The sequence below is a fragment of the Rhineura floridana genome, chromosome 4 (genome assembly GCF_030035675.1).
Source record: "Rhineura floridana isolate rRhiFlo1 chromosome 4, rRhiFlo1.hap2, whole genome shotgun sequence".
Taxonomy (NCBI): domain Eukaryota; kingdom Metazoa; phylum Chordata; class Lepidosauria; order Squamata; family Rhineuridae; genus Rhineura; species Rhineura floridana.
The window spans coordinates 102,997,985-103,022,762 of record NC_084483.1 but is presented as its reverse complement, the minus strand read 5'-3'; the positions used below and the strand labels follow the sequence as shown (position 1 = coordinate 103,022,762).

Here is a 24,778-nt window from a genome sequence, read left to right as displayed (position 1 = left end):
TATCTGAATAAATAAATAAGAGAACCTACTATCCTCTTATCCCATGACTGCTAAGCTTATTCAGGAGACTTTTGTGAGGGACTGTATCAACATGTAAAATTGTAAATCATCCCATTTTCTCTCTCTGTCGGCCTATTTTTTAAGCACATAGAGAGCAGTGGAAATGCTACACCCTATGAAATTTCCAGTCAGCATCTTGGTGAACAAGACAAAATGTCTTTCTGTCTCTCAAATGTCAACCTTAAAAGCTCCTACTACCTATAACAAAGTGGGGGGGGGGCAGAATCTGTATCCTAAGAGCTACCCACATTTACAACTCCAATTCCCAAGAACATGTATGATTCCTTAATGCCCAGATAGAGAATTATTCAATGACAAGAGATTTTGAGCTATGATATATTTTTAACCATTTATTCTTATAAATCCCCAAAGTAAAAAGAACAGGTTTATACAGCAAGTGTTCTGCTACCTGCTGCCCTCCTGGGCTCCTTTTGGGAAGAAGAGCAGGATATAAATTTAAGCATAAATAAATAATATCTCAACACAGACTATTGCCATCAGCTTGGGGGGTTTTAAGCCCATCAATGCCCACGGTCATGATGGTTATATAACCTTCAATATCAGAGGCAGTATTCTTCTGAATACTAGTTTCCCATGATCATGAGGGGGAGAGTGCTACTATACTCATCATCTCCTTGTGGCCTTCCACTGGTATCTGGTTAGCCACTGTGAGAAGAGAATACTGGACTAGACAGGACTTTGATTTGATCCAGCAAGGTGCTTCTTATGTCTTTCAAAGATTCTCAGGGGGTCACATTTTGAAGGCAAAAGGGAATCTTTATGATATATTTAAAAATTCCCCTATTTTTTCAAAAGTACAATAATTTAGCCAGCAAATACTGTATGTGTTCCTTAAATGATCTGTGTATGCTCCAGTGCTTATTTCATTCCTTCCCATAGCCGCCGCCACCTATAACTGATAGGGAAACTGCTTTCATTTGGTCCATATGCTTTCCTGCCAGTGAGTTGCCAAGGTAATCAGTAATTATTTTATTTTTCTGATAAAAGGATTAATGTCTTAAAATCAGCATTTATTCAATACTCAGAGAAGGGTGCAGATATGCTGGTGAAATATTTATTTTCATCAAATATCACAGGGCTATTACAAAGCTACCAGAACCCTCCTTCAATATGTATTAGACATCCAGTACATAGTGCAAAACAACTCCAGAGCATTTTGTTGAATATTTATATTATTTCTTATTTTTTAAAATATACATGCCAGTTGGTTCACTTTGAAATAAATCCACTATTAACAAATAAACAAAATAAAACAACTCCAATACACTTTAATGTCATTGAAAGGAGCTGTTGATCTTGCACGTGTGTCTGTTTATGTATGGCTGGCAGATTGGCTTTAATAACAATATACAAAGAAGTACCCACATTAATGTGGGTAATAAGGCTGAGAGAAGCTGCTCTCTTCTGTTATACATGGTCCATAAAATGTCCCTGAGATACAAATGTGGCACAGATTCTTTCCAGCTCCCATTTTGCTCAAGCATTTTCAAAAAAAATCTTCCAGCGTGTTCAAAGCATTTCTTTGCTGCAATATAGTCTCTCTCTCTCTGTAGAGAAACCCCAATTATGCCGTATCCAAGCTTGGCAAATATGTTTTTAACTGTAAGGTGCCAGACACAGGCACTTTTCTGTCATGGTAAAAGCTTAGCCCTGTAAGAAGTTCCACATCTCTGACTCGACTCCTATGAAATTTCATTCTCTCTTCAACCCACAAGGAGTCAGACTTGTCATTCTGTCAGGATAGAGAAAAATAATTTTAAAGATTGTTGCAGAGATGTTCTGCCTCCGGGATGACATACCTGTCAATCTACAAGGAAACCAATAACGTGTAACATATTTCATATTTCAATGGCTATACTGAGGTGAATAGAGGATACAGTTCTGGGTTGCTAATAGCTCTGGGGATGATCTGTAATGGAGGTACCTGCAGTGCAGGGAGGAAAGGTTTAGATCTCCCCTCCTCTATGCCATAGCTGTGATTCATATCAGCATCTCCTGTCTGATTTTACAAAAAGAAAGATTATGGAAGTCCCAAACATGGAGCTCCAATGTAACATAGTTTGGCTCAGTCATCACCTTCAACAGGAGATCTGCCTGGGCTCTCATAGAGGGATCTAGCAATCCCACTGTTCCTCAGAGCAGAATGCACAGACGACGACGACTACTAGTCCCATGTCCCAGGCTATGGTGTAAAGGCACATGAGGCCACCACCTTGCAGAAGCTAAGCAGGTCTGGGTCTGGTCAATGCCTGATGGGAGACCACCTGGGAACCACATGTATGCCGCCTTGGGTTTCACAGTGAAAGAAAGGCGGGGTATAAATGTAAATAATAATAAGAAGAAGAAGAAGAAGAATCAGCCTGACCCAAGCAGCCTAGGGACAGAGCAGGCCATTTTCCCTCTAATGAGAAGTGCAGAAGTTCAGTAGGAAAAACAATAACGTCTTGGTTGGTACAAAGGATTGTTCAGGTAACAGCATCAAAACCCCAGTTGAACCTCTGCCACACAGAGGCTCTTACAACATACATGTGCACATGTCAGCCATGATCAGGATTATGGTATCCATTTTCTACACTTGTGGGGAAGTTCAGTATACACACAACTGCATTGTACAAACATGTGTATTTGTCTTATTTAAGAAAGAAGTAGGATTACTCACTGCACAACTTTCACTGTTGTCTTCTTTGTGAGGTACAATATAAGATACAACATCAAGAGACCCTTCACATTGCAAAGGAGTCTGGGAGACATTTTTGCAACTTGTCAGTATAATGAAGTAGTGAGTTGGAATCAGGACTTCAAGATTATTGTTGAGTCTAGAAGTTTTTAAAAAACAAGTATTTTAGGGTTTGTTCTTGCAAAGCTTTGTCATACCACAGACAGAGAAATCTACAAAACATTTAAACCCAAACTATAGTATTAAAATGGTTTAATCCCACTAAGTGCAATTGACCAGCAAGTTCTCTTGTGCAAGCCTCTTTGAAATGAATCACACAGGAGAATTTCCTCGTGGATCACACCCATTGACATCAAAGGCATGGAATGTTCTACTTCGGTAGAACTGGGAAATGGTTTACTCTTTCTCTGCAAAGAGGTTTGCTTTTTCAAGGCTTTCCTTGCTCGTTTTAAAGGAAATCTACTGTAGCTTTCCAGTTAGTGAGACTGATAGTGTCCTTGAGTAGAGCACAACTTGTGTTAATTCAAAAGAACTCTTTGGTCTAGCTAACTGAAAAACTACAATGGAAAACTATGAAAAAACATACCTGTTTGCAAGCCCAGTCTAGAAATCTATAGTAGCAACTCAGATGAAGGAACGAATGGATTAAAAAAAAAAAAGTAGAGGAAAATAGGTATTTGTGCAGCAGACTCTTTGGATGCATTTAGACTTAATGGTAAATCATGGCTTAGTACTCCAAGAATGAGTGGGCTGCTCCACTTCCTCTTTGTTCCTCAGGAGGAGTTCAGAAGCTACTGTTCTTGCTTTTCCCTTAACTGTGGTTTGTCATTTTAGTCTGAACCAGGTACTGTGGTTTAACACTATGGTTTTCAACAAGCCAGTTTCATAACCCATGGTTTGAAGCTGGCTTGTTCTGAAACAAACTACAGTCAGTGTTAAACCATGTTCCCTGGTTTGGACAAAACACCAAACCACAGTTACAGGACAGTGGAAATGAAAGCTTCCGAGGTTTATTTTGTGGAAAGAGGGGAGGGTATGTACGCAAACCTAGAAAGGGCCTCGGCTCATTTACATAGGTCTAAATCATGGTTTAGCATGTACTTCTGAATGATGTGGTCACTGGGAGAGAGAAATTTCCACTTTGAATTTTATGGACATTTTTTCAAATGACATGAAATTGGCACAGCTGTTCCTATGATGACAGCAAAAACTGGCCAGTTTTATAATTTGAGGAAATAAAGTTTGTATTGAGCCTGTATTCAGTACAAAGAACTAAAAACCCTTCAAAACTGTTTTATGCATTTTCCATTTATTTGAAATTATAACCCTGGCAAATTGCTATTTAAATTAACAGTGAGTGTGCAGCAACTGCCAGATTAAAGAACAACACTGAAAACTGGTGTTGTTCAATTTGATCAGAGTTCACAGCCATCTTACATTGCAACACTTTGGCTAACATGAATAGTATTGGTCTGGGGTAAATAGGCTGTGGCTTGTATCCTGTTTGCAGATCTACACCTTGTCATTTTATAATCTTTTGCACTTCAAGAGCACTTTAGATCAGCAAGTGAAATGCATCTGACACCTTTTGGTGGGGGGAGGAGTCCTTTCATAAGGACTTATTTCATCTGCTTCTCAGATTATTATTTTTTCATGTGTTCAGAGACAACTGATTGCCTGTTACATAAAAAAAATGAAAGGTTTTGTTGGGAGTGTGGAGTATTTTTTGTATTATTAATAGTAATATGATATAAAATTATTATTTATTAATTTACATACTGCTTAATGCCAAAATAGGCTTCTAATCCGTTTAAAAAATATACAAAACATACAAATATATTGTAAGTAGGGATAATTAGGGAATCCTTATTTATGAATGCTGATTTATTAACTGACCTGATCCACAACTCCCAAATTAATGTAAGAATTGGCACTTACTTTATCCACTAGCATTCATACTTTATGAATGTTATTGTGCAATTCTTGGCTCAAACACCATCAAAATATGTTAAAATGCATATTTTGAAAAAAAATAGAAATACATATTTTAAGAAAATATGTTTAAAATAGGATTTAAATGCAGATTTTTGTGCCGATTTGTTTTTTTTTTGTTTTTTTTAAACACAGATGACTGCAGAAATGGAACACAATGGATTTCTATATGAACACATGTGAACGTGAAACAGACTTATTTGCCCACCAGTAATTGTAAGCTGCCTTGAGCATTTTATTGAGAATAGAAAAATGGGATATAAACCTTTATAAATAAAATAAAATGCATCTCATCTTACGTTTCTTCTTAGAAATTAATTTTATTAAGAAATTTACTATGGTAATAACCATACTATGCCATAAAATTGTAATACATTTTTTAAAATAGCTAAAACTGGCATATGCTTACTTTTTCACTTCCTCGGGTGTATCATACAAGCCATTGTAGTCATAATCAAACACAGGACCAGTGAGGACATTTACACCATTTCTGGTTGCAGCATATGTTGGCAGTAGGATTGCATTAAAATGGTTCCATATCACTAAAAACACAATGAAGAAATTTAACAAAGAAAAAATATGCCTGTACTATCAATCGCATATACAGGATAAGGAGGTACCTTTTGGTACTTCCCATACTAAGACCACATGCTGCTTTCATTTCTCTTATTGGCCAAACCAGTTTTGTGTTGAATGAATGCATCACCATCCCTTGTAGCTATAAGACTAGGACTAGCAAGTATCCCATCTTTGGTATGTTGGAGGCCACAGGTCACATGACTTCTGCAGCCTGGGAAATATCCCTTGATTTGGCAGATCTCCAGCCTGTCAAGCAAATACTGTCAACCGCTTTCCCCATCTCTCTTGTATTTCTGGAATGGGCCTGAAACTTGTTGAAAAGCTGCAGGTCCTGTGCTCATTCCATCCAGGAATGCTTCTACCCTTACTAGAAGCCATGGTTCTGTCCCAGATCCCAGATGAAGCACAACTCCACCCTATCCTTTTAAAAGTTCTAGAAGAAATTTAAGTAGCAATTATCTAGGCTCAGCAACCAACAAAGCATTTCGTAGAATGAAACCACCCCTTGAAAGATATTGTCAAAGACTCCATTGGAGAAAAAAATCACTGCATTACTTTTAAAATTGAATATATTTCCCCCAGAACATGCTCATGTTTAATCTGGTGAAAAATTAAAAAAAGGAATCCCCTCCATGTTTTTACACGAAGCTAGATGTTGATCAAATATTAGAAGGTCAAGATGGATCTATCCTATTTCAGTTTGAGAAGCCAAGCAGGGCTAGCCCCTCTGCTAGGCAGACTGAAGCAACTGCCTCAGGTGGTGGCACAGGGAGTGGCAAACTGGCACATAGACACCCAGCACCCTGCTTGCTTCTGCTGCCTCCACCCTGCTCACCAGCAAGTCCCTCTGCGTCCACCTTCTCTTTAGGCATCATTAGCCACCACAGGAAACCACAGCAGCAGCACAGGTGCATTCACAGCCACACCATCCCAAATGCCTGACACTGAGGAACCCTTTTATCTTTTATTTATTTATTTGTATAGAACTGCCCCCCCCATAGACACAACATTTTATTTATATATACTTCATAAAGAGCAGTACATGACAAAGACTGCAGGCATGTCAAAAGACATTACACTAGATCAATGCAAACACACTATAAACATGTAATTTATATTTGATGTATATATGCTTATCCTGTTACATTGTATAAATTATATGCATTTCCCCATAAAGGTACCTTGTCTCTGTTGTCCATTTTTACATTTTAAATAATGACTTATTTTTCCCATTGTTGCAAATTCCCAGATGTTCTCATACCATTCTTTAACACAGGGAGTAGATGCTTGCCTCCAGATAGTTTTTATTAGTGATGATATTTTTGTTTTTTGTAAAAAATGAAATAAAAAGTGATTAACCTTTACCTTGGAAAGCATGATACATTGGTACAATATTGCTTGATAAAAGTGCTTCATTTTTACTGTTTCTTTCATCCTTTATCAGATCTGAAATATAGAATTTATAAGCAACCTTTTATTACAAAATTAACTGGCAGTATTTTGAATGAAATGTCTCGAAGAAGGGTATACAGTACGATGGTTCTAATCTTTTTATAAATGAACTCTACTAAACACACAGGGGGCGGGATTCCAAGGTTGGATAAGCAGATGTCTGCTCATGGAATGGGACTTCACCTTTCTCTCTTCTCCCCTGCACATCCCCAAAATCTACTCTGGAGGGTCTTGCAACCCCCAAAGGAGATTTTGAGGGTGCATGGGGGGGCTGCAAGGGGGAAAGAGAGGAAGGTAAAATCCCATTGCACCAGTGGACAGCTCACACATGGCCAACTTTGGATACAATCCATTTTAATGTGTATGCACCATTCAGTTGACACCTCTGTACATGTGTTTTGATACTAAAATTCTGGTACTTTGTGTATCTGAATTTAAAATGTAAAGTGTATGCAACAGTGTTTTATGATATTTAACCATATCTTAACCTATGTAATTAATAAGGTTGATAATGTTTTCATAAATATCGGTTAGGCACTCTGTAAATGGGCTTTTGATTATTTACAAAACCTATGTATGGAACAAGATTGTGCATGCATTTTAAAACTGCATGCACCCTTTATATAAAAGCAGAAACTGCAACTCTCACTTTGCCTGCTGATAAATTGTTCTGCTTAGAAATGAGAAAGAAAAGTGAATTACATGGCGGGAAAAGAAATCCATAGTTTAGCTGGAGATGGCTGTTGTAAAATGAACACATCTGGCTGCGATTTAAAGGAATGCGATTGTCGACATTGAAACAGCTTGGGATGGCTTCTGAAGAGGCAGTCCAATTGTCCTAGTTAACAAAATGGGACATTAGTTGCTGTCCATGCACATTATATAAACTGTGAGACACAGATTCATAATGGTCTCCCTTACTCTGTTTTTGTAGCACACTATTTGGCTATAATATGAAATGGTTCAGCTTGTGAAGTTTATTTGGATGATGCTCATTCCAGCCTCAGTTCGGTTGGCTAAATAGTGACTTGTAGAGACCTTCCTAATAATAGTATTTTATAGTTCAATACCTCTACATATTTTTACCCACAATCTGGAATATGTCTATGTGGATCTAAGTTTTAGAAATGCTGTTTCAGAGCTTCAGATGTTTTTTCAAATCATGCTGGTATTCAACTAGCATACATACCTAGCGTGGGACAATCTGGTAATGTCCAAATGTGAGAACGTGGATGTGTTGTGGTCCATCAGACCTTTGTCTAACAAGACTGTGGCAGTGGTGGACTTCAGGCTGTTGTGGAAGATCTTCAAATGGATGAATTTCAGATTCTTCAGCTTGAAGTTCTAATAAATCAAACTAAGGTTGCCAGGTTCAGGGCTTGAGACTGATCCTGTATCTTTAGAAGAGAAAGTCAGCCAAGTGCAGGTGTTCTTGCAACAGTATAATGGGAAAAACCACAAGGTGGAATTCTCCCTTCCCCCTGCACAACTTTTAAAGATACAGAAGACCTCTTGGTTGCCAGGCTCGGCCTCCCAGAGGTCTTCTGAATCTTTAAAAGTTTTGCAGGGGGAAGGGAGAATTCCACCTTGTGGTTTTTCCCATTACCGTGTTGCAAGAACACCTGCACTTGGCTGACTTTCTCTTCTCCTAAAGATACAGGATCAGTCTCAGGCCCGGAACCTGGCAACCCTAAATCAAACATCTAGTCAACTCAAAGACAAGTGAAGTAAATTAGCTGAGTTGTCACACTAGAATCTTCCACTTGGAACTCTTCCACAATACTTATGGGGTACCACTGCTCTTCTTGTACTTCAAACTGCAGCTGAAAACCAAGTGTGTCTGAGAATCATTTGGTTTAGCTCTTTAGGATGCAATCCAATAATGTCTACTCATAAGTAAGCTCCATTGTGTTCAATGAGACTCCCAGGTAAGTGTGTATTGGACTGCAGCCTTAGTTGTGATCAAAAATCAGAATGAAGTCTTAGTATTGCTTGGTATTGCTGAGGCTTGCTACTTTTTGCCCCTCCTGCTAACACCATTTTCTTCCCTTTAAGTATAAATTGTGTCCTTAATTACTAACACACTTACATGCTTGTTAACCATATAGGCACTCCACAAGGGCATCTTGATATTCTGGCTAAAACCATTTACATAATGGTGATTGTGGAGAAGACAATAGACCTGATTCTTCTGGAGTACTCTGGGCCTCCCAAATGGCAAACTGTGTTTTTCAATCTTCTTCACTAGAGTGAAGAAAAAGAAAAAGTAATTCAACTTCTACAGTGTATATTTTCCTGGCAAGATTTTTCAGCTTCATTTACACTTTTCTCAAAGTAGTTACAATGCTTACTTTCTGAAGTGGTGAAATTTATCCATTGTCGAATCTGTGGTAAGCCCTAGGGCATAAGCAAAAGCAAAATCTGAGGTCAAGTCATTTTGGGTAGCAATAATCTGAGCAAAAATATTACCAAAAAAACTCCAATTTTTATGTATCATCCTTATCCCTCTCAATCACTGTAGCACACTTGTAGGGGAGGCAGCGACAAAGCCTTATTCTACTTCAGTAATGGGGAACCTATTGCACTCCAGCTGTTGTTGGATTCTGACACCTATCAGCTCCAGGCAACATGGCCAATGGTCAGGAATCTGGGAGCTCTAGTCCAGCAATAGCTGGAGGGCCATAGGTTCTTCACCCCTCTCTTGCCTTCTCCCTGTATATCATCTATGTTGCTTCTTTTGCTATTTAGATAATTAAAGCAGGGATGGCTAACTTTTTGTGGCCTGAGGTCTGCATTTACCCTTGACCAATCCTTCAAGGGTCACATGTCAGCAGTGAATGTAATCACTCAGCATTCTCACATGTGTGCGTGTCCACACATACACACACAGGACCACAAATAAATACACAGCCCTCCTCCCATCTCAGCTAAACTATGCAGATCACCTAAGATGGAGGGTTGTGCCCCCTACCTGTTCATCAAATGATCGGTCTAGTGACCAGGCAGGTGACAATTTTCATCATCATTAGGATGTTGTGCTGGGTGGAGAGGTTTAAACTTTTCCTTTTTGTTGGACAGCCAAAATCAGTGGGGTCTTGGGGAGCCAGAAAAATTTGCTTGGGAGGCTTGATCCTGAATTAAAGGGAAGTGGAGGGTGTTCTGGGCCTTGCACGCATTTTGGGGATAGCAAGGCATGATGCAGATGGCAGGAAAGAAGCCAGGAATTCTTCTCCAACTTGGATTTTGATCTGAGCTAGAGAAGAATTTAGGGGTTTGCCTCTAACATGACACAGACTTTTACAAGTCCTTGAAGCTGTTCTCTGAGCCAAGTTCAAAAGCACTTCACTGGATTCTAGTTCTTGTATTAAAAAAGAAATTGTACTGTTTGCTATGTCCAATGCATACCAGACTTAAGCCAGTACTCAGTGGATTTTAGCACATATTTTAGTATGATTTTATTATAAATTGGCACTGTTAATTGACCTGAGGATCCAATAGATGACTCACATCCTAATACATATATGGAAATTGGAGATACGAAAGTCTGTACTTTACAAGATGGAACTTCTGTGAGTTGGTGATTCCTAAATCTGGGAATTAGATAAATAGCATTTTGTGGATGTGGTTTTCTTAAAGGAGCAGGTTACAGTCTGGGACAGTTCCTTGAGCCAGCATTGTTTGTAGCAGTCCAAGTGGTTGAAACAATAAGGAGCACCTTTTTCCATTCAGCCTAGCCACTGTGATTCATGCATTAATCTCGCAGTTCAATTACTCTAATAAGCTGCATGTGGGAGCTACAGTCAGTGCAAAATGCAGCCGCTAAACTGCTGACTGGTTCAGTTCCTCAGAGTTATATTACACTGATCCTATGAGGGCTGCATTGGCTGCCCATTTGCTATCTATCAAGCCAAATTCAAGGTACTAGTAGTAACTTATAAAGCGCTAAACAACCTGGGACCAGGATATTCGAAGGACTATCTTCTCCCACATCAATCTGCCAATGCCCTAAGATCAACAGCTGATGCCCTCCTGTTTGTTCTGCATCCAAGTGACATCTGTTATGCAGCAATCAGGAAGAAATCTCTCTCCGTGGTTATGCCCTAATTATAAAATGCCCTCTTCCTTGAAATATGATTGGCCCTACCACTGATAAACTTCTGAAAACCTACCTATTCCATCTAGCCTTTATGGTGTGTGTGTGGCTGACCACATGGACAGATTTTGGTAATTTTTATTGCTGCCCTTGTGTAACTTTATCTGCTACTTTTATTTTTCTGGTTATGATTGTATTGGATGATAAGCCTCCTGGTACCACACTATGATGAAGGGTGGGTTAGAAATATTTAAAATAAAATAAATAAAAATAATTATCAGACTATAGAAATCTCTCATTAATATCTCTTAACACCAAGGGGCTGGGGCTGGTGATGTGTGTGTTCATGAAAGGAGATGCAGTTGGGACCCTGACTGAAGGCTGCATTTTTCCCTCTCTCCAGGTACCTACTTAAACTCATGCCTGGTAGGGGCTCTCATCCTGCAGCTCTCAGCTGAGGGCGAGCAACCTGAGCACAAGATTCTGGTCTATAAGGCATTAGTGGAATGTGCCAGCTGACTGGTGAGGAAGAAAAGTATAGCTGCTGGATGGTTTCAACACAATACATCTTCAAATCCCCATCCATGGACATACAGCTTCTGTTACTGCAGATCACTTTGTGCATTATCCTCAGGATGACGGTGGTACCCCCTGTTGTTATGGGTGCTGTGTGGGGGTGGAATGATTGTGTGTGCTCCTGGGTGATAGGATGGAGCTCCAGAGGTGTGGAGTGTGTGTTGCCCCACCTTTTGGTGAGAACATAAGTTTGGGTGGTAGCAGAAGTGAGAGTGATGCTGTTCCCTTTACACACACACTTGTGTGTTTGATGGGTGGGGTTGTTTGTCTTCCTGGTATATTTGTGGTTTAATCTGTTAGTAGTGACTGTGATTTATTATGTTAGTTTTTGTAGGTTATATTAATGTTTCAGATTTTTTGGAAAATGTTTTATTGTCTTAAAAGTGTAATTTGGTTTTTATGACGTTTAATGTTAATGTTAAGATGTTAATGTTTAAGATGGTTTCTTTTAAATGTTTTTAATTGTTTTAAATGTGTAATTTTATTTTTTTACAACACTGTAAACTGCTTAGAGGCTTCTTTTCAAGTATAAAGCAGTATACAAATTTAATAATAATAATAATAATGTGGTATTGACAGATTAGGCAGAATTATTATTATTATTATTATTTATATCTCACCCTTTCTCCCAGTAGGAGCCCAGAACAGCAGACAAAAGGGCTAAAAACACATCAAAACATTATAAAAAAGACCTTAAAATACACCAGAACAAAACAACTTTAAAAACATTTTTTAAAAGATTTAAAAACATCTCTTTAAAAGGGTTTAAAAAAACATTTAAAATATATATATATATATATTAAAAAGCAATCCCAACACAGACGCAGATTGGGATAGGTCTCAACTTATAAGGCTTGTTGAAAGAGGAAATTTTTCAAAAGTCACCAAAAAGATAACAGAGATGGAGCCTGCCTAATATTTAAGGGGAGGGAACTCCAAAGGGTAGGTGCTGCCACACTAAAGGTCCATTTCCTATATTGTGCAAAATGAACCTCCTGATAAGATGGTATCTGCGGAGGCCCTCACCTGCAGAGCGCAGTGATCAACTGGGCATATAAGGGGTAAGATGGTCTTTCAGGTATCTAGCTCCCAAGCTGTATAGGGCTTTGTACATCAAAACTAGAACCTTGAACTTGGCCCAGTAGCAAATGCGCAGCAAGTGCAATTTTTTCAGCAGCGGCGTGACATGTTGGCGATACCCTGCCCCAGTGAGCAGTCTCGCCACTGCATTTTGCACCAGCTGCAGTTTCTGGACCAACCTGAAGGGCAGCCCCACATAGAGCACATTACAGCAATCCAGCCTGGAGATTACCAATGCGTGGACAACAGTGGTCCGGCTATCCCAGTCCATAAATGGCCACAGCTGCCTTACCAGCCGAAGCTGGTAAAAGGCACTCCTAGCCACGGAGGTTACCTGGGCTTCTAGTCACAAAGATGGATCCAGGAGTACCCCCAGACTATGAACCTGCTCTTTCAGAGGGAGTATGACCCCATCCAAAGCAGGCAACTGACCAATTATCCGAACTCGGGAACCACCAATCCACAGTGCCTCCATCTTGCTAGGATTCAGGCTTAGTTTATTGGCCCACATCCAGCCCACCACCATTTCCAGGCAGTGGTCAAGGGCTTGCACGGCCTCTCCCAATTCAGATTACAGAGAAATAGAGCTGGGTGTCGTCAGCATACTGCTGACACCTCACCCTAAAGCTCCTGATGACGGCTCCCAAGGGCTTCATATAGATGTTAAACAGCATGGGGGACAAGATGGTACCCTGCGGCACCCCACAGCACAACTGCCAGGGGGCCGAAAGACAGTCACTCAATGCTATTCTCTGAGAGCGACCCTGGAGATAGGATCGGAACCACTGTAAAACAGTGCCTCCAATACCCATCTCACCAAGTCGGCCCAGAAGGATACCATGGTCAATGGTATCAAAAGCCGCTGAGAAATCAAGTAAGAATAACAGGGTTGCACTCCCCCTGTCCTTCTCCCGATAAAGGTCATCCATCAGGGCAACCAAGAATGATTCAGTCCTATAACCAGGCCTGAACCCAGACTGGGATGGGTCAAGATAATCTGTTTCATCCAAGAGTACTTGCAACTGTGTGCTACAACCCTCTCAATCACCTTCCCTAAAAAGGGGGTATTTGCAACCGGTCGGTAGTTGTCACAAACCAATGAGTTCAGGGTGGGCTTTTTCAGGAGTGGTTGAATCACCACTTCTTTCAAGGCGGCTGGAACCACTCCCTCCCGCAATGATGCATTGACCACACCCTGGATCCACTCGGTCAATCCCCCTTGGCAAGCTTTAATAAGCCAAGAAGGGCAAGAGTCGAGAGGATATGTTGCTGGCCGCATCATGGCATGCACCTTGTCTACATCATCAGGTCACATCAACTGAAACCATTCCCAAGACGTTGCAGCAGACGTTGCACTGGACACCTCATTGGGGACTACAGTAGATGTGGATGGGGCATCTAGACTGCTACAGAGGCGAGCAACTTTACCCTCAAAGTGCCTTGCAAACAATTCACAGTGGGCCTCCGAAGGGTCTAAAACTCCATTTCCTGAAATTGAAACTGAAATTATAGTTTCAGCCAAGAGGGCAATCAATTGCTGAATATTTTTGTTCTTGTGAATACTTACCAAAGAATCACATGAGCAGCCATGGTCATCTGCAGCGGTACTCTGTCGTGTGAAAGGGCATGTCGAAGGATTGCTTTCTTCCTTGGGATGTTTTGGCATATAACTGGCTTTCTTTAAAAGATGGTTGAGGCTTCCATGAGTTCCATTGTTGGGAGCTGGTGTCAAGCCTAGTAGATCTACAATGACAAAGATGTTCAAGAGTACACTTCTGCAGAGAAGTATGCAAATAATTACAATCATGAATACACCATGTCCGCGGAATTTGTGGGGGTTTCTATTATCAGCATTTTTATCCTGCTTTTCAGCTGAAAGGCCCACAAAGCAGCTCATAAGCATAAAAACATAATACAGTAAAATAAAATAATTACACATCACAGCTAGGTCTCCCAAGGGAGAGAGTTCCAGAGCCTGGGTACCACTACAGAGAAGGACCTGTTCCATGTATGCACCAACCTAACCTCGGACATTAGTGTGTGTGTAGAGTTTTCTCTAAAGATCTCCATGAGCAAACGGAATCTCATGGCAATAAGCAATCCTTTAAATATGTCAGAGTATTCTAGGCACTACCCAAGAAGCACTGATTATCATATATATAAGACAGCATGGGATTGTTTGTCTTTCAGACACATTCGCACACTAGCTTAGACCCAACCGTCATTCAACCTGCAGAAATAGCCCATTATCACGAAGATTTCTCCCCATTTGTCTCACACAGAGCCACACTACCATTGTTAACAAAAATCTTGAAGGTAAAGCAACAGCTTGTGCCCCTTGTAGACTGTGATGCTGCTACTAATAAAGGATAGGCTAAATTTCCTTTCCCAGCCTAATGCAGTCTCAAATTGACTAAATTCCTCCTAGAGAAATATTATCTAATATGTAATAATGTTTAGAATGCAAAGAAGTCTGTATATAGCATAATAAATGTGTTCTGAGAAAATGAGAGAAAACAAGCAATTAATTTAGTTAATCAAAAGATTCAGGTAATCAAGGTCTGTAATAACACAGCCTTATTTTACAGCTTCCATGACTCCATATGCTGATACTAGGGGTTGAAATTAACTAAGTCCTACTCAGAGTAGACCCATTGAAATCATTGAACCTAAATTAGTCTTGTCTGTTAGTTTGAGTGGGTCTGCTCTGAGACCCACTGAATAACACCCTAGAGCTCATCTTTTTGCTTCTTCTAAAGTATCAAAACATGAGACAATAAAAAAAAGGAAGGGTCTTTATGATAATGGTAAATACTTATTTGGCTTCTTATCTCTGTCTAAGAATCCATGAAACTTCCAAATTTCCCTCAAATATCCACAAAGTCCTATGAAATTCATATCAAGTTAAATGGGAGGGGGGGAGTAGCCACTTTATCATACCGCACATTAAATTGTAGATTTCAATATTTTCAAAGGGATCAACTTCAGTTTGAAACTTGAATCCAGGTCCAAATCCAATAAACAGAGCCTAGAATAAAAGCAAAATCCTGTTTTGTGTTTTCGAAATGAAGGCACATCTCTGTGTGTATGTGTGTGTGTGTTTAGATTATGGTGTGTGACAGACATGTTCATTTGGAACATTCATTTAGGTTGCAGTCCGTTTCCCATTCACCTGGGAAATGGGCACCAATGAGACTTACTTCTGAATAAACATGTATAGCGATGTTCTGTTTTTATCTAACAATTGTTAAAATGCTCTGGATATAAATGTAGTCCAATAATCTAAAATGATTTTTTTTTAAAGAAGTATTTTTGGTGAAATCAAAAGGATCTTTCAATGCACCCCCCTACTGCATAACACGTGTGTGGGAATATACAGTTTAGCAAGCTGACCAGTTGGTTCACATTTATTTTTCAAAACTGTCTCCAGGAGAAGTAAACAATTACTAATTATAGCCCTGTGGCTACACAGCCTTTAAATTTAGGTAAACATATAAAACTGAGATAACCCTCTTTAACGGTATGCAGAAAACCTAGATAAAAACAGACTTTTTGTAACATATCTGTTAGATGTTCAAGTTGAGGGTTTTTTATTTTCTTTGAACAAGTATAATACATATTTCTGTGCAAATGTTATTGAAGTCATGGTTTAAATGTCATAATCCGTCTTTATAATCATTCAGACTACAGCTGTGATGAGACGAATAGAAGCAAATAACAGACTGTTACATTCAGGCAAATGGGTTTATCTGCTGTGGTAAATGCTGGTGTTTCTAAAAACAGCTGTTATTTTTTGCAGCCACCGCTAACTATCTACTATAAAAAATATCTGGTTGCAATGCTTCTTTGTAACAAAGATATTTTCTGTAGGAAACATCTGTTAACTACCTCCCCCGCACCCAAAACCTATTGCAGCTTGTAAATATAATAAAATCAATATCTAGCTGAAAGATTGCTCCAGTCATCAGAAAATCTAGCAGCCAAAAGCTTATACAAGGATGGTATTTGTGAAATATCTGTTTGGACTGTACACTCTGCAGATGTGCAGAAGAGTAAGTCCTGGGTTACTCAGTCTCATCCTATACAGTCCCACCTCCAGCTCAGAAAAGGATAGAATCCACAATTTGAAGAACGATAAATGCCGTATCTCTGGTTTTTATGAGTTTTTGAGCCAATCAAAAGAAGAACGTTTAAGTTCTTGAACAAAGATAGAAAGTGAAAAGAGGGGTGAGCTCATGTTAGGATGCTGGATGTTAAGATATACAGTTCTGTCTGCATCCTGAAATGGAGCATTCCAACAAAAAGCAATACCATATTTTCCCCCTAAAACACATAGATTAGTTCTCAGGTAGCTTCCAGCAAAAATCAGTCCCATTTACCTGCATATTTGTAAATGTATTGTCTGACCCATGGAATCCACCGGTGCAATACTTGAGCTCAGAGCGCATCCTACCAAATACAGATGTTAATACATAACTAACAATTGCCGCCCTGGGGTCCTACAGGGAGGAAGGGCAGGATATTTATCTAACAAACAAACAAACAAACAAACTACCTGCCAGATTGTATTACAGAAAAATCTTGACTAGTGCAACCATCCCCTCTCTAACCTTCCTTTTTTACACTTTAGTCTTCTCACCACTATTCAGAGCACAATTGCCAAATTCCATTGCTCAGACCATGTGATGCCCCTTCTCAGATCTCTTCATCAGCTTCCTACCCCTATCCATATCCAGCACAAACTCCTTGTCCTGTCCCTTACAATTATCCCACCCATCAAAATTCAGCCTCACAATCCAGCAATATGAGCAGAAAGGAAAATACAAGGAAGGCTACAAAGGAGATAATTTGCTTCCACTCAATAGAAACAAATAGCAAAACTAAATAACACACCATTTGTGCTATGGTGCAGGAATGAAGCATTGTGTCCATGTGCTCATAAATTTCATGGACCCTCTAAACTGCAAGCTTTTATAGCCAGGAATGAAAGAATGGTAACTTACCGAGCAAATTGCCACTGCTGGTCCGTATAGAAATGCACAGGTTCAATCCGGTCATTCTTGGCATAATGAAATCTCTTGGGGAGCAGGTGCTTCATGTATGCCTTGAAATGCTGATCTGGGACCAAGCACTGAAAATGTTGAAATTAAAACCCATCTTTAATCCTAATGTTATGCTTATAAATTCTAAGTGTGCCCATATGGAAACTCTTCAGTAAATCAAAGAGTAAGCCTTTTCAAACACTCTATAGAAAACCTTACCACCTCATCCTCTCCCTCTGCCCTCTCCCTCTGTCTCACACATACATACCATCACGGGAGCTACTTCCATGTGATCTGATCTCATACTTCAGCGTATATGATCCAACAAGCGCGAACCTGTGGGTTTTCCCCAGCTGAGCTGCTTGGAGCCTCAGTGTCAATCATATGGGTCTCAGTCTACTTTACAACAGCATGGGATGGTACCATAGGGAAGCAGCTTCCATGTCACTGGACTTGTATGTGCGCCAATGAGGTGAGAGTATTTCAGATGAGGAAGGGCTGGCCAATCCAAATCTGATGATAAACAGGATAGCTAAAAGTTTATCACTGAGCATATAGTAATGTCGATACTTACTGTAAGGTTTCTGACAATGCCTTCGTAATCAACTGGAAGAGTTAGATGAAATAATTAGTTCCCTGAAGGTTAAAAGAAAAATGAAAATAAAGGACTTCCTAATAAGTAATGGTGATTTAAATATTGCATAATACTTCATCTTCTTTAGCAAGCATTTAGCCTTTTTTGCCACAGCCACATCAGTATCAATAATAACTCTTCAGCATACGACATAGCACAAGGATGTCACAGGCCAGTGTAGACAGAGACATACTGCCACTAAACTGGCTTGTCTTTCATTTTAAGAGTAGTAAGAAGTTTCTGAATGCTAAGTCCAGTAGTTAAACCAAGAGAAGTGTCTAAATGAATACAAAGAAGCAGCAACTTTCTGGAAAGTGCTCAATATTTGCACCAATAAGGTACCCACAGCCTTGGGTATATATTTATACAGTTTAATTGTTTTTAAAAGTACCTACTTATATTTTTCACACAGAAGTGAACTACAGCCATTCACTTCTTTGGAAGTTAAGAGGCTGTGAGCCATGATCGAGGGTGTAGTCGCCCAGAGTCTTGAGGGGTCTTAGACCCCTTACTTTTTTGGGAGTAGGATTTCAATGTCTCCAGTGTCCTGAGTCGATCAGCATGAAAGGGGAGTGTGTTAACCACTGGGAAGAGTCTTCTAATGTGTTTCCTTGACATTTCCTGCTGCTTGGAGCCTATGAGAGTGAAAGGAGGTGACTCAGCCACTGAGAAGATTTTTCAGTAGCTAACACTCTCCCCTTTCATGCTGCTTGGTTCCTAGGAACATCTGTTGTGGGAGAAGGCATTAACAAGAATCTCATTCTCTACCCAGCAGCAAAAAAGGGAGAGGGGGTGTGGTTATGACCAACATGAAGGGATTCTGCACTTCTGAATTTGCCACTATACTACTGGCCATGATACTTGTTGAAGTGGGGGATTCTGGTTGAGATGGGGACAAACCAGATTGGAACAGGGGTTGGCAAAGTCTTAAAGAGTGAAATTTCTATCTACCCCCCAACTGACTTTCGCTCTGAGTTTATCTTTCTTCCACAGAAGTGAATCCTTTCTGGTAAGTATATATTTAATTAAGTAAAGCTGCATTTTCAGAATTAAGGTAGTACTACTCCTTTAAACTACATGATAACACAGCAAAGATATGCACAATTCAGGAAACTCTTGGCTGATAACCAAAATCTATCTCAACTCTGCCCAATATGTTAAACTTTTTGGGAATGACAGTGGTCTCAGAAAACGTTTCTTGAACCAGCTTCTGCTGAATAATATTGAAAAATATGTTTTATGCTTTATTAAGCATAGGTATTCTGGGCTAAAAATGAAGTGTGATTACATATCACACACATTTTATTATATATTAACGGTATGCTGGATCATACCTCAAGATAGTCAGTGGCTCCATTTGGATGTAACACTGGCCATAAACTATAGTTAGGCTAATCAGCATGTGCATAAAGCTCAAGCAGTCCCTGCTTCACTCCTCCTTTCCTGGAATAAGTAAAACAAACCAGTGAGTGGCTGGCTTAGCTTTACAACCGAACTAGTGTTTGCCGTTTGTTTCTCCCATACAAACCAAACCAGGAAGCCAAAGTGTTTGGATGTAATGCTAAGCCAGCTGCTTCACGGTTTGTTTCCCCATTCCAGCGAAAGAGGACGGAAGTGAGGAGTGCTTGAGCTGCAAACACAGCCCATAGCTCATACACCAACCAATCTGCCTAACTATGGCTTACGGCCAGCATTATGACATAACAAGGCCACCAAATATGATCAAGTAGAATGAGTTCTGATTCAGTTAGAGGAGAATGACATATCTTGCAGTCAACATAGAATTCTCAGACCACTGTGCTGCTGCAATGTGCTGGTAGGGAACATTCACAGGAAAGAAAAAGTGAGCAGGGAGAGGGAGCTTAACCCTTCCCCTCTTGCCACTTTCCCCTCAACAACCCTTTCCCCAAGAGCTTTTCTTTCAGTCAGGGCCTCCAAAGCTGTTTGAAAGTTAATTATAGAAAAGTGGCCAGGAAGGAGGGAACTGCAGACATGAAGCAGTGGGCGGGATGGGTTAAGTGGGCGGGATGGGTTAAGCATTGCCTCTCCTGCACATTGCTTGTCTCTTGCATATTCCTCACTCCCCTGCTAGCTTTGTGTATTGGCAGCAGACGTGATTTAGAATATTGGGCTTTCCAATGAACATGTAATTCATGCCTTTAAACTGATGGGCTCACTGAAGAGAGAGATCAGATGTAAATCTTTCATTGTTAAGAAACCATGATCACACTTAAATCTCCAGATCCACACAACCTGTGATTTGAGATACTGACAACTATTCATATCCACTGATGTAATCATAAGGGTCTGTGTCCTGTGTGCCCTCTGGCACAGCATTAACATCTGAATTTTGCGCAGTCCTTTAAACTCTCAGACATCATGTCACAGAGACAGAACACAATTCAAGTGCAATTATGCGTTGTTATATCACTTTGCTGCAGTCCTAAATCTGCTTACCCAGGAGTAAGCTCCACTGTATTCAACAGGACTTACTTCTGAGTAGACATAGTTAGGATTGCACTGTAGATGTTTAGATTCTTTCAGAGGTAGATAATTAACACAATTATTTATTTATTTGTTCAGTTTCCTGGCAACCAAGAAGTCTTCTGTATCTTTAAAAGTTGTGCAGGGGGAAGGGAGAATTCCACCTTGTGGTTTTTCCCATTACAGAGTTGCAAGAACACCTGCACTTGGCTGACTTTCTCTTCTCCTAAAGATACAGGATCAGTCTCAGGCCAAGAACCTGGCAACCCTAGTATACACACACACACAAATATTAGACAGGCGCCATCTCTGTTATCTTTATGGTGCCTATCAAAGACCTTTCTCTTTAAACAAGCCTTTTAAGCAGAGACCTTATCCCAGTCTGCATCTGTGCTGGAATTGCTTTTTTAGTTGTTTTTTAAAAATGTTTTGAAGATGTTTTGTTTTAATATGTTGTAAAGTCTTTTGTTTTGAAGATGTTTCAGAGTGCTTTTAGTGTTTTGTTTGCCACCCTGGGCTCCTTCTGGGAGGAAGGCTGGGATGTAAATTTAATAAATAAATAATAGTAATAAATAAACAATAGTAACAAATTAGATCCAAAGTCTCATTTGCTGTAATTGTAAAGCTGCAACATGCACAAACAAGTAATATAAATTAGTCTAGCAGTTACATACAAGAGTAATACTCATCTGGAACATTTTGGGGCCTCAAGCGAGCTGCAGGGCCTGGTACCACAAACAAGTCTTGAACCCTTTCCAAGTATGTATTTAGGTATGCTGCTTTGCTGCAGCTAGCTGCCTCCATCCCTTTAAAGAAAGAAAATTATTTTTAAGAATAGCTCATTGATAAATATGCTCACCAGGTATAATTACCAGAAGGAAATAACAGTATAGTCCTACACATATCTATTCAGAAGTAAGCCCCATTGAGTTCAATGGAATTTACTCCCAGGTTGAGGGTGTATTCAATTTAAGTAGTATAAATGAACTGACATTTGAATACCAGAGCAATTAAACTATAGAAAGCCGGCTTGCTGGGTCATGTGACTAAGCCAAAAGAGGTTTGAAATTGGTGCAAATCTCATCTTGCCCCTTCCCACCCCTGCTGCTACCCCAGAACACACCTTTTTGGGGGAGATTATGCAGGTTTAAGTTATACCACATAGCTCCAGCTGAGCCGGGGTGGGGGATTTGTGGTGACATAGTCAGGCTTAGCCCAAGATCCACTGGATCCAAATCTCCCCATCTTGATGGATCTGGGGTTTTGATTGCACAATAAATGTTGTAAATTGCTATCAATAGTTTTCTCTCTCCACCTGCATCCTAAATTCATTTACCTGGAACTGGAAGTACTGTAAGTCATTATGACTTAAACTGGACTTACTTCCAATCATACTTTTAGGATCCTTCTGAAGTACTGATACGAGATATTACAAATAGTGAAAACCCAAATCATTAGAATGGTATCAACCCAATCTGGTTATGGAACATATTATTTATTTATTCATTCATTCATATATAAAATTCATAGGCTGTCCTATAACTCTGGGTGAACTACAGTTCTTTGTTTGGGGAATAAAAAAATTGAAAACAACAAAATAGAATACAACACTATTCTAAAATGACAATTCAGAGGAGGAGGAGTCAACAGTTTGCAGCTACACATCAAATTAAAACTGTGGGCTATGGAATAAAATTGACAGAGCTGGAACAGTATAAAAGCATACTTTATTTGAAAGGCTTGGGAAAATAAAGTGGGTTTTGTCTGGCACCAGAAAAATATTAAAGTAGGCTCCAGGCAGACTTCTCTAAGGAGGTCATTCTACAGCAGAGGCCACTATCGAAAGGGCCCTTTCCTCGTATGCAGATTTCTATGCATGTCTCTCCAGCTGGATGAGGAGCTGTGTGTACAAACAGATGCAGCCCATACAATTCTTACCCAATACAACAACCAGGACTGCTTGTATGTAGTCCCAGCCAGAAAATCTGCTGTAATGTTGACCACTGTCCAAGAGGATGGGCAGAAGGCTAGATTTAATTGTTTCCACAACTGACTGAGGTTAACACTGACTATACAATTGAATGCTATGTGCAGGCAACCTCAGATACTGTGCATGCATCTAAACTGAGGCATCTGTGCCGTGCAAAATCATTGGCGAAAATATTAATATTTTTCATAGGGTTCTTTTTTACGTTTTTTGATACTTATTTGAACAACTGCTCGCTACTGAAAATGCTACACAAAAGTTTAATGTACAAAATGGAATTCACAGGGAGATATCCAATGCACTCTTTCCATAAGCACAAGAATTTATGCTTGTGCAATGGAACTTTCTCCCTCCTCTCACCCTGTGTGCACTCCACACCCTCCCCAAATCTGCTCTGGAGCGTTAGCGGGAAACTCCAGAATAAATTTAGGAGGAACATGAGGGGAGAAGAGGAATGCTCCACTGTACGGTTATAAATCTTTGTGCTAACAGAAAGAGTGACTTAGCACTACTTTGGATACAAGCCTCAGCTCTTCTTACATTATGTTCAAAAGGCCAGTATCATATCTGTGTCTCCTCATTGGAAGTTTCATCCAAGAAGATTAGGACCAGAGCCTTTTCTATACCTTTGTAGAATTCCTTGCCCAGGGAATTGTGCATCTCTATCTCTGAAGCTTTTTGAAGGCTTGCTAATGCTTAACAGCATTCTCATTCTCTTTCCAGCTTCCTGTCAAGAGCTATAATAATTTTTTATTTATTTTATAAAATACTGTAGTGCACATTGGCCATATAAAATTGCTTTTATTGATGTTTTGGTTTACAGCATTGCTTTGGATAAGTGTCTTTCGTGGCATGTGTCTTCAATAGATAAACTAACAGTAATTTCTATAATTAGTAAGGAGGAACATGAATGATGCCACCCCAATTTCAGTGATCATGGGTAGAGGGAGGTATAGCCATGGGGAGGTGGTAAAAAACCACAGAAGACGAGGGCAAGGCTATCTACGCCTTGTTCCTCACCCCTCTCATGGATGGGTTCCTCGTTGCTCATCTGCTATGCCCACTGGCCTGTGTGTGTTGTTGTGTGTGTTGTTGTTTAACACCAGATCAGTACACAGTAAGACTACACTCATTCGTGAATTGATCGTGGATGAAGGTGCTGATTTGGTGTGCATTACCAAGACCTGGGTGGGTGAGCTGGGAGGAGCAGATCTGACCCAGCTTTGTGCACCTGGATACTCGGTGCAACACCAGCACAGGCTGCAGGGATGGAGGCAAGGAGTTGCTGTGGTCTACAGAACTTCCATCTCTGTCACCAGGAAACCACTCTGTTTTGGAGCTGGCTGTGAGGGCCTGCACCTGGTGTCGGGCCAAGGAAACAGTAAACTATAGTTGCTGCTGGTGTACCATCCATTCTGCTGCCCGGCAGCTTCTCTGACCAAACTGGTGGAGGCTGTCTCGGCTGTGATGTTGGAGGAGTCCGGAACAATAGTCCTGGGTGATTTCAATGTCCTGTCTATTATCTTTGCGAAATCATGGAGGACTGGTGAAGTGCCGGATGACTGGAGGAGAGCTAATGTTGTCCCTATCTTCAAAAAGGGCAAAAAGGAGGAACTGGGGAACTACAGACCAGTCAGCCTAACATCAATCCCTGGAAAAATTCTGGAGCAGATTATAAAGCAGTCAATCTGTAAGCACCTTGAAAACAATGCAGTGATTACTAGAAGCCAACATGAATTTATGAAGAACAAATCCTGCCAAACTAACCTCATTTCATTTTTTGATCGGGTAACCTCCCTTGTAGACTGTGGGAATGCTGTGAACATAATATATCTCGACTTCAGCAAAGCTTTTGACAAAGTGCCCCATGATATTCTGATTAGCAAGATAGCTAAATGTGGGCTGGATGAAACAACTATCAGGTGGATCCACAGCTGGCTCCAGAATCGTACTCAAAGAGTGCTTATCAATGGTGCCTTCTCAAACTGGGCGGAAGTAACGAGTGGGGTACCACAGGGCTCGGTATTGGGCCCAGTGCTCTTTAACATTTTTATTAACGACTTGGATGAGGAGGTACAAAGCATGCTTATCAAATTTGCAG

General features: G+C 40.1%; 1 protein-coding gene across 1 annotated transcript in view; it reads right to left on the bottom strand.

The window, feature by feature from the left end:
• Positions 1 to 1,111: 1,111 nt before the first annotated feature.
• The window catches only part of ENPP1 (ectonucleotide pyrophosphatase/phosphodiesterase 1), a 78,330-nt gene continuing 54,663 nt past the window's right edge, over positions 1,112 to 24,778 (bottom strand). Inside the window, exons 13-25 of the mRNA XM_061623857.1 lie at positions 21,365 to 21,496; positions 18,147 to 18,178; positions 17,534 to 17,661; positions 16,910 to 16,979; positions 15,471 to 15,558; positions 14,098 to 14,273; positions 9,133 to 9,178; positions 8,871 to 9,025; positions 7,484 to 7,619; positions 6,695 to 6,775; positions 5,160 to 5,292; positions 2,741 to 2,897; positions 1,112 to 1,813 (exon numbers count right to left, since the gene is read on the bottom strand). Coding sequence (XP_061479841.1) covers positions 1,646 to 1,813; positions 2,741 to 2,897; positions 5,160 to 5,292; positions 6,695 to 6,775; positions 7,484 to 7,619; positions 8,871 to 9,025; positions 9,133 to 9,178; positions 14,098 to 14,273; positions 15,471 to 15,558; positions 16,910 to 16,979; positions 17,534 to 17,661; positions 18,147 to 18,178; positions 21,365 to 21,496 — 1,502 coding nt within the window. The 3' untranslated portion in view covers positions 1,112 to 1,645. The remainder of the gene's footprint in view (positions 1,814 to 2,740; positions 2,898 to 5,159; positions 5,293 to 6,694; positions 6,776 to 7,483; positions 7,620 to 8,870; positions 9,026 to 9,132; positions 9,179 to 14,097; positions 14,274 to 15,470; positions 15,559 to 16,909; positions 16,980 to 17,533; positions 17,662 to 18,146; positions 18,179 to 21,364; positions 21,497 to 24,778) is intronic.